This window comes from Garra rufa, chromosome 24 (assembly GCF_049309525.1).
Source record: "Garra rufa chromosome 24, GarRuf1.0, whole genome shotgun sequence".
Taxonomy (NCBI): Eukaryota; Metazoa; Chordata; class Actinopteri; order Cypriniformes; family Cyprinidae; genus Garra; species Garra rufa.
In genome coordinates, this window is record NC_133384.1 from 12,228,305 (window position 1) to 12,237,415 (window position 9,111).

The window sequence follows — 9,111 nt, forward strand, 5'->3', positions numbered from 1 at the left end:
ATATTTGGAATCTCTGTATGTCAGTATAGCCATCTTAAAATTAAGATTCAATTTAATTACATTTTATATCAAATTTATTTTGTGCAAATTTTACTTTATTTTTATTATTATTATATAAGCGGGCTACTTTTTTAAAACAATTACTTATTTAAAATAAGTATCCGAAATTTAAGTATCTGAAAGTTTACAGACAATAGTTGGTTTTTCTTTTTTGTTTGATTATTACTGATGAGATCATAGACAGTGGCTGTTTAACAGGCTGCATTCAAACGAATGCACAGATCAATTTCAATATATCAGATGTTTTGTCCTGCTCTGAAAACATAACTGACTGTGTGTACTGTACATCAGTTTCATATAAAAGTATTCGAAAATGCAAGTGCATTTAACCGCATCCGCAATCAGCTTTTTAGGACGAACAAACACAAAGCACAAGTGAAAGTCTGTCAGTGCGCGAGTTTAGTGCATCTAATAGTACTGCATTACAAACGGCATAAATGAAGGCATATCTAAAGTAAAACACTGCGGATTGAAGCACACACTGTCAAGCAATGCGCACGTGTCTCACAGTGCAAATTCTGTGCAATGAAGCCCGCCATGTCTGTAGCGCGCACACGTGCCATATGCGAGGAAAAACACAAGCTCCTTGAAGAGAGGATTGAGATGCGTCGGAGAATCGATTTTTCACCCACCCTTAATGAAACCGGGCAAAAGTGCAGCGCTGCGTTGTGCGGACAACTGCAGGTATCACACACACACACAGGACACGTCTTGTAGTTCAAGGGGAAGTCTAAAACTGTTTATTTAATCACCAAATGGGCAAATGTTTACTTCAAGAATGATCAAAAAAGCGGCAAAGATTAGTTTAAACAACAGATCAAACTGAAAGAGAAAGTGCGGTCTGTATTGTTGTAACCATTTAAGAAAATTTCTTTTTTGTTTTACATTTATGTTTAAATATTATTTGTTTGTGTTTTGTTTCAGTTTAATCTGTTAATTATGAAAGACGTTTGTGTAATTTGTAAATGTCATAAAGGACGTGGTATGAATTGGATGGCAATTACGCTGGGAGAATTGGAGAGGGTCACACACAATTTTTGACCACTTCATACGTTTTTATTTGTGGAAAATCCCTTCTTAAACAAATTTCGTTTTGTATATTTTTTTATCTTAATTTTAATACATATTTTTGTTGATCAGTTAGTAAAATCAAATAAGAACAAGGAAAAATGTCATTGTGAAATAAAGTGCGTAACAAGATGCAAACCCACTACCATGCTTCGCAGCCTGAAGAAAAGGCTAAAATGTTTCGCTTAAATGCACAATATCCAATCTTCCAGCCCAGGGTCAAGTCTTTATGAACATTAACAACAATTTGGGACAGATATGATGTAATGTAAAACTATGAATGGTGCGCTGTGGCGCAGTGGGATTTCTGTTGGCTGAATGAACACAGTTTGCATTCTCATGTCATGTCTTTAAATCTGCAACTTTGCTGGCTAACAACATGACCAGCTTGATATAAACCAATTCAAATATATGGTAACAATCCTGACATTAAACATTGGTGTCGGACAGCGGAGCAGAGCGTGAGCCACTTCTGCAAAGAACGCAACCCGGAATAACTAACGGCAAGGATTTTTGCCGATAACCAATAGTTCCACCAATCAACTATCGGTGCCGATTAATCGGTAAAAGATGACTATTTTGGCCCGTTCGGAACAATTAGCGGCTCAACATCGAGATGTTGTTCTCGCACACATGAAAGAGCTGGGGTTGAGACTCAACGCCAAGAAAAGTGTGCTTTCTCCATTACAGAGAACCACTTATCTGGGTGTCGTGTGGGATTTGACCACGATGCAGGCACGTATGTCACCTGCTCGGATCGAGTCGATCCTCACTGTAGTCAAGGGAATCAAGCTAGGCCAGTCACTTACTGTAAAACAGTTCCAAGTACTGTTGGGTCTGATGGCAGCAGCATCCGACGCTAGTGACAGATGCATCCCTCACTGGATGGGGAGCGGTCATGAGTGGCCGCTCGGCCCACGGTCTGTGGAGCAGTCGCCATCTTTCATGGCACATCAACTGTCTAGAGATGCTGTGTTTCAGGCCTTGAAGCCCTTCCTCCCGGACCTAAGAAACAACACAGCGGTAGTCTATTATATCAATCATCAGGGGGTTCTGCGTTCACGCCCCTTGTACAAGCTGGCGAACCAGATCATCCTGTGGTCACAGGGAAAACTTCTCTCGCTCAGAGCAGTACATATCCCTGGACGTCTCAATGTGGGAGCAGACGTCCTGTCGAGGCAGGGGCCGAGGATGCTTCACCCAGAAGTAGTGAATCAGATTTGGAGAGTGTTTGGCCAGGCTCAGGTGGACCTCTTTGCGACTCAGGAGACATCGCAATGTCCCCTTTGGTTCTCTCTATCTCATTCAGCTCCCCTGCGGCTGGATGCTATGGTACAGACGTGGCCGAGGCCGTGTCTGTACGCCTTTTCCCCCAATCGCTCTGCTCCCGGGAGTTCTGGAAAGGGTACGTCGGGACGGGGTCCGTCTTCTGTTAGTAGCCCCATACTGGCCGGCCCGAGTATGGTTTGCAGACCTCATCTCCCTCCTGGACGGCTCTCGGTGGGAGATTCCCGTCAGGAAGGATCTTCTCTCCCAGGCCAGGGGCTCCATCCTTCACCCCTGCCCGGAGATGTGGAAGTTATGGGTGTGGCCCCTGAGGGGGCACACCTCCTAGACTCTGGTCTCTCAACCGAGGTTGTCGAGACCATTCTTCAATCCAGAGCTCCCTCTACGAGGAAACTATATGCCCTAAAGTGGAACCTGTTCACCTCTTGATGTAGAGAACGCCAGCTGGACTCAGTTAACTGTCCGATTGGTACAGTGCTGGAGTTCCTGCAGGTCCATTTCTCTGCAGGGTTAGCCCACTCCACCCTGAAGGTCTACGTGGCGGCTTTATCGGCCTACCACGCCCCTCTTGGTGGCCTCTCAGTGGGCAAGAACCCATTGGTTATACGTTTCCTCCACGGTGTGCTCAGGCTGAGGCCTCGGGTTAGACCTAGGGTTCCTCCATTTGAGCCTATAGAGGAGATTTCAGATCGTATGCTCACTCTCAAGACTTCCTTGCTTCTTGCTCTCATCTCGCTCAAGAGAGTTGGGGACCTGCAGGCCCTCTCTGTGGCCCCTTCCTACCTTGACTTTGCGCCCGGCCTGGCCAAAGCATTTTTATACCAACAACCTGGGTATGTCCCTAAGGTCCCTTCCTCTGTACTACTGCCCGTTGTCAGCGTCTCGTTCCCTCAGGGAACCATGGTTGCATACGTAACCTGGGACGTTTTGCTTGAGCAGTTTTCAGGAAATGTACACATTAAACAATCTGTAATCTGTTGATTGACTGTTAATTGTCTTTTATGCAGGAGCCAACCCAAAGAAGCCCTCAGCACCTGACATGTTTACTGAGTCAGATGACATGTTTGCTGCAGATTTTGATGTAAGCTTGTTTGGCCTTTCTGCAGCTTTAAGATTAAACCAGTTGATTACTTGAAATCTGACTGCTTTGTTACTCCTATTACAGAGTGCAAGACTGAGGGCTGCAGGTATTGGTAAAGATTTTAAGGAGAATCCCAATCTTAGGGACAACTGGACTGATGCCGAAGGATACTACCGTAAGGCTTATTTAAAGTCTTGTTTATTTCCTGAAGGCAGTTTATTTTAAATGCAAAAATGAATAATTAAATTAAAATACATCTCTTTTAGGTGTAAACATTGGAGAGATACTGGACAAGCGGTATGATGTGTATGGGTACACTGGACAGGGTGTGTTCAGTAATGTGGTCCGAGCTAGAGACACTGCCCGGGCTGGCCAGGAGGTGGCAGTCAAGATCATACGAAACAATGAGCTCATGTGAGTACTCTCCTAAAATGGTTGTGACTTTGATTTTGTGCTCTTTTATATTTTACCCAAATGTTAGAAGTTTTCCACCATATCTACTCTCTTGTAGTCATGGCCAAGAAAGCCATTTTTCTTCATTGGTTTTGTTTGTTGTGTCTGCAGGCAGAAGACAGGACTGAAGGAGCTTGAGTTTCTAAAGAAGCTGAATGACGCAGATCCCGATGATAAGTTTCACTGTTTGCGGCTCTTTAGACACTTTTACCACAAACAGCATCTCTGTTTGGTGTTTGAACCTCTCAGGTATTTCATATACATACACATACAAATATATATATATATATATATATATATATTGTAGGGATTAAGTACATTTAATTTAGCTCAAAGGGAATCGAATATGATTCAATAGGGAATTTGAACAGAATCGCTGTTTTACGGCTGTTCAGAGTCGACCCGCGATTCATTAAACGATAGGGGTGTAACGATATTACAAACCGAACCGAAATATCACGATACACCAACCACGATACGTATCGCGAAACTCTCGTGGCGTACCGCGGTACTCTCACGCCCCCTGCTGCCCATTGTTGGGGTTGACGTCACTTAATTGTCTCTAACTAATTTAACCAATTTAAGCACATCTTTATTTTATCACATTTGATTAAATTGTATTAGTAATGATGAGCTTTTGTTCTAAATTTTGTTCTAAATATTATATTCTAAAGTTAGTATTTTCCAAGTGCATGTCATGTCATGTGACTTGAGTGAGCGATCACACTCGGTTACTACTCAGGGCTCGACATTAACGCTTGTCCAGGACAAGTGGATTTTGTGAAAGGGTAAGTATAAGGGGATTTTACTTGCTCAACCGGACAAGTAACCTGATTAAAACATCAATTACAAACAATAACTAGTGCAGCAACGAAACTTTGGTGAGCATAATTCTGATTTTATTACTTAAGATAACTGAAAACGGACGGTATGCAAGCTCGTGCAGGCTATCTGACTCACAGAAAATCAACACTAACAGGCTCAACAGCATAAACAAAGAAACAAGCATGAACAAACATACTGCGGTAGAAAAGCACCATTACGATTGTAAACGTGAGTGACATTGATTTTATACAACAGTAGTTCAATAAACTAGTAGTTAATATTAACTGACTTATATTTTAGACACATCATTAACCATTTTTGCAAACGAAAATAGTTCTAAGCAACAGCAGAACCTCCGTGAATCTCCGAGCAACACGGCGGTATTTCAGTACTGAATGATTTAGCCTTTTTTTTTTAATGAATCGAGTCAGTGTGAACGAACTGGTTGAATCCATCTATGGTTGAATCCGTGACTCGCTCATTAAGACAGTGACTACTGCCATCTATTGGTGGTTCGATTTTATATTTAAAGGTATTGCATTTTTCCAATATTTTTGTATAACATTAATCTTACTACATTATTTATGTATTTGCAATTTTACTGTGTAAATGCATTTTTTGGAACCTCTTATCTTCATTAAACAGTCTAAGTAAATACAGTTAAATGTCAATTTCATTGCAGGCCCGGTTTTTCCTGTGCAATGGAAAGATGGAGTTTGTTGATACTGATTTTATTTGTGCAACCATACAGAGTCTAATTATTCTAATTTGATGTATTGATAAAATGTAGTAATTTGATGTGAATGATGACACACACAGTTAGTAAGGTTAAAAAGTTAAAAAGTGTCCTAGAAATCCCCGTTGCCCCGTACAAGTAAATTTTTAACTCGGACAAGTGAATGTCTAAATGTCTAACTTACTCGGGTATCCTGACTGTACTAAAATGGGTTGGAAAAGTTAATAAAGAAAAAGTTTAGTTGTTATTGTTATTAAGTGAATCTATTGTTCCTTAGCATTGCTGTTAAGATGACATCAACCCTAACCCCACAGCAAACAGAAACCAAACCGAACCGTGGCCCCAAAACCGTGAACCGAACCGAATCGTGCCTTTGGTGTATCGTTACACCCCTATTAAACGAGCCGTGTAACAGAAACTCTGCAATGGATATTACTATCCAGAATAAAGTGAAAACACTATATATTAGCACTGTAGCAAAATCGGCAGTTTAAGACATTAACTTGTAAGCACAAAACACAAGATACTTATCTTTTCTAATAAAAATATGATTTTATTGGATAAACCTAACACATACAAACTAATCTAACATAAACACGCATTCACACAGGTTGCAGAAAGAGAAAGTGAGGAAAGAATGAGTTTAAAGGAATGAAAATGTGAAGTCCCAAGTTTATAGCAATATGTGTAATTGCTTAGACCTGAACAACCATCAATCACTTAATTAACCCTCGTATTGAGTCTCTCAAAGAGGTTATTAAACTTTATATCAAATGCACCAGTTCAGTTAGAACCTGGAGGTTACTTGCGTTGCCTTTTTCTGTGCCGAGGGAATTCCTTTGTTGCGTCGCTCCAGAACGGGGGCCTTCCCGAGGTTGCTGATTGGTTGGTTCTGTGGTCCTTTGTGAAGTCTTGGGCGTTGGCTTGGCTGAGGATTCGAGTTGTGTGCTGTTAAAGTTCAGGTCAGCGAAGACGTTTGGGTCGGTCGCGGCTTGCACAAAACTTAACGAACACAAAACTCTCAACGGAAAGAAATAAAAGAATTAAAGTAAAAGACAGGAGTGTAATGATCTCCTCATGTTTCCTTTAGAGGAGCAGCTGGCATGCAGGCCAGGCAGCGTCGAGACGCGGCGGCACAAAGCCGTAGAGTAAGAGAGCAAGGGTATGGCGTAAGAGCATAAGAGTAAGAGAGTGATTTGAATGGTGTCCTGAGTATTTAAAGTCAGCTTTTGGACACATCCCAAATGGTGTCTTGACCAATTAAAACATTGTCCTAAATCGGGGTACTGCTGGTTTCTCCTCCCTAACCATAAATCACAAGGTCATCTGATCCGTCCCGTGGTCCCAATTTTCCCGCTCTTGGCAAAGTTAAATTTGGACATGATTTCGATAACAAGACTAAAATACATTTTACAAAGAATTGAATTATAGAAACATTTCAAGAATGCAATTTCGAGTTCACGCATACCAAACACCAATATAAACCATTAAACTATTCAGTAGTTATCAAAAGGGACATACACAATAAGTGATTAAAGCATAATAGGCAAATGTATGGGTTACAAAGAGTATAGGAAGTTATGCATAGAAATGAGTTGCTCATGAGTCCTTTTTAATCATCATTTTAGGTGTATATGTGAACATGCAGTTTCCTGGGCCATACTGTGGGTGTAAGGATGTGTTCTGTGAGGGAGGAAAAGGTCAAAGGGGTGTAGAAAGAATTTCAGTGTCCTGTGCGTGGGGGAGCCCACCAAGCACAGTCTCTACTAGTGATTTCCCTCATGTGATGTCCAAGATGTGCATCTCTTTGACCATTAATCAGGGATGTGATTTTTCCGGATTAATCCGGAATTCCGGATTTTTCGACCTGAAAATGTGACCTATGTCACGTATTTGCGACCGTTCGCAAATGGCGGATGGCGAAGTATGATTCCGGACCGCAAGATGCGTCCATGCGGACCGTGAAAGCTTTTGACATAATAATAATAATAATAAAATTAAAAAAATGCCAAACGCTATTTCTAATAAATACATTTATATTAAGCACACTAGGGTCAGCATTTGGGTGCAATCTTCCGTGCAGTGAGGAGAGCAGAGATCGGCAGACAGATGTAGCTTTCAGTGAGTGAAAAACATTGATGGAAAATGCATTATTTTGGGGTTACGTCGCAAAATATTGTAAATCTTTTTATACTGTATTTTTATACATATTTATATTTTAAACCACGACGGTGAGCCAATGGATATCACACAAGCAACGTGAAAACTGCATATGTTAAAGTGAAAGTAAAAACAGCGCTTTCAGCATCTAATGTGCACATTCTCTAAGAGACAATGATAGACGAATATACTTCATATGCTGATATTAATTTACTTCCCTAATATTTCTCTTCTGCAAAATAAAAAGAAACGTATTTTGTGTAGGCTAAGGGTTTTTGAAAGTCAGTTCTTGAAATGAAGCTCTTCATTTTTATTGATGACTGTAGTGTTATTAGGGGTTAAGAAAGACTTAATTATTTCAGGTGGTCTTAAATGTGGGGACTAAAAGGCAAGAATTGCGATGGAACTTTATAAGGTTATTCATTGAATAAATATGAGCGCTGCGCGTTTCAAAGTCAGCTGCGGCGCTGTTTTGTGTACCATTCTGATAGCGCCTCCTGCTGGAAGACAATGATCTGACATTTTTAATCAGCTCATATGTCTACTGTTGTCAAAAAGACCAATGTAAACAAATCAGTCCATGGTTTTAAGCACCAAACACGTAGAGTTGTAAATGTTATCTGATGGATCGTCAAGATCATGTGTTAAACAAATTTAAACAATTAAGGCAATAAAATATATGTTAATTAATATAATACTTGATTGGCAATAATTGTTTAAATTAATATAAGAATTGATACTTTTGACTCTTGAAGGCTGGAATGTGAATTTTATAATTTAAGAAATCTTTTTTGTTTTGTGAAATCTGCATCTCAATTGTAAATCATGCTTTTTACAGTCATTTTAATTATTTATTTATTAATTAAATTTTGTTCAGGTCTTTAAAAAAGTATTTAAATGTCTAGAATTTAAGATAAAATATGCTGCAGATACCCTGGTCTTGTGAAAAAAAAACATAAATAGTATTTTATATATAATTGTCTGGACCTCGGCTGGTGCGCAGGGTTCATTACTGGACCTCGAGCCGTTTTAGTTGAAGACCCCTGGATTAGATGATCGATTTTGAGTGATTTTCTACTATAGCAGGATGTTTACTTAGTTAACTTACTTGTATTTGCTAGCTATTAGGGATGCTCATTTCGGTCAATTTTCCCAACCGGGGTGGGGGGGGGGGGTGGTGTCTTAGTATATTTTCCTGCTTTTTTGTCCTTAGCCAATCACATGCCTGATTAATCTTGGTTACTTGCCCCAAATTTGGGATTATCAACAAGGGTCCTTTTGTGTTAATGTTGCAAGTTCCTAGTTAGTTAGGTTTGCTTCAGGCAGGCTGGAGCCAGGGTGTCAAATGACAAACTTTACGACAGGGGTCTGGTCATGCTGGAGTTGCTGGAATTTGTGGAGTTTGAGGCTGTAGAAGTGTTTTTACTTCTAATCGAATCTC

General features: G+C 40.3%; 1 protein-coding gene across 1 annotated transcript in view; it reads left to right on the plus strand.

Moving 5' to 3' along the window:
* prpf4bb (pre-mRNA processing factor 4Bb) overlaps positions 1 to 9,111 on the plus strand; it is a 58,298-nt gene that overhangs the window by 42,591 nt on the left and 6,596 nt on the right. The window contains exons 7-10 of the mRNA XM_073830710.1: positions 3,423 to 3,496; positions 3,581 to 3,671; positions 3,763 to 3,910; positions 4,061 to 4,198. Coding sequence (XP_073686811.1) covers positions 3,423 to 3,496; positions 3,581 to 3,671; positions 3,763 to 3,910; positions 4,061 to 4,198 — 451 coding nt within the window. The remainder of the gene's footprint in view (positions 1 to 3,422; positions 3,497 to 3,580; positions 3,672 to 3,762; positions 3,911 to 4,060; positions 4,199 to 9,111) is intronic.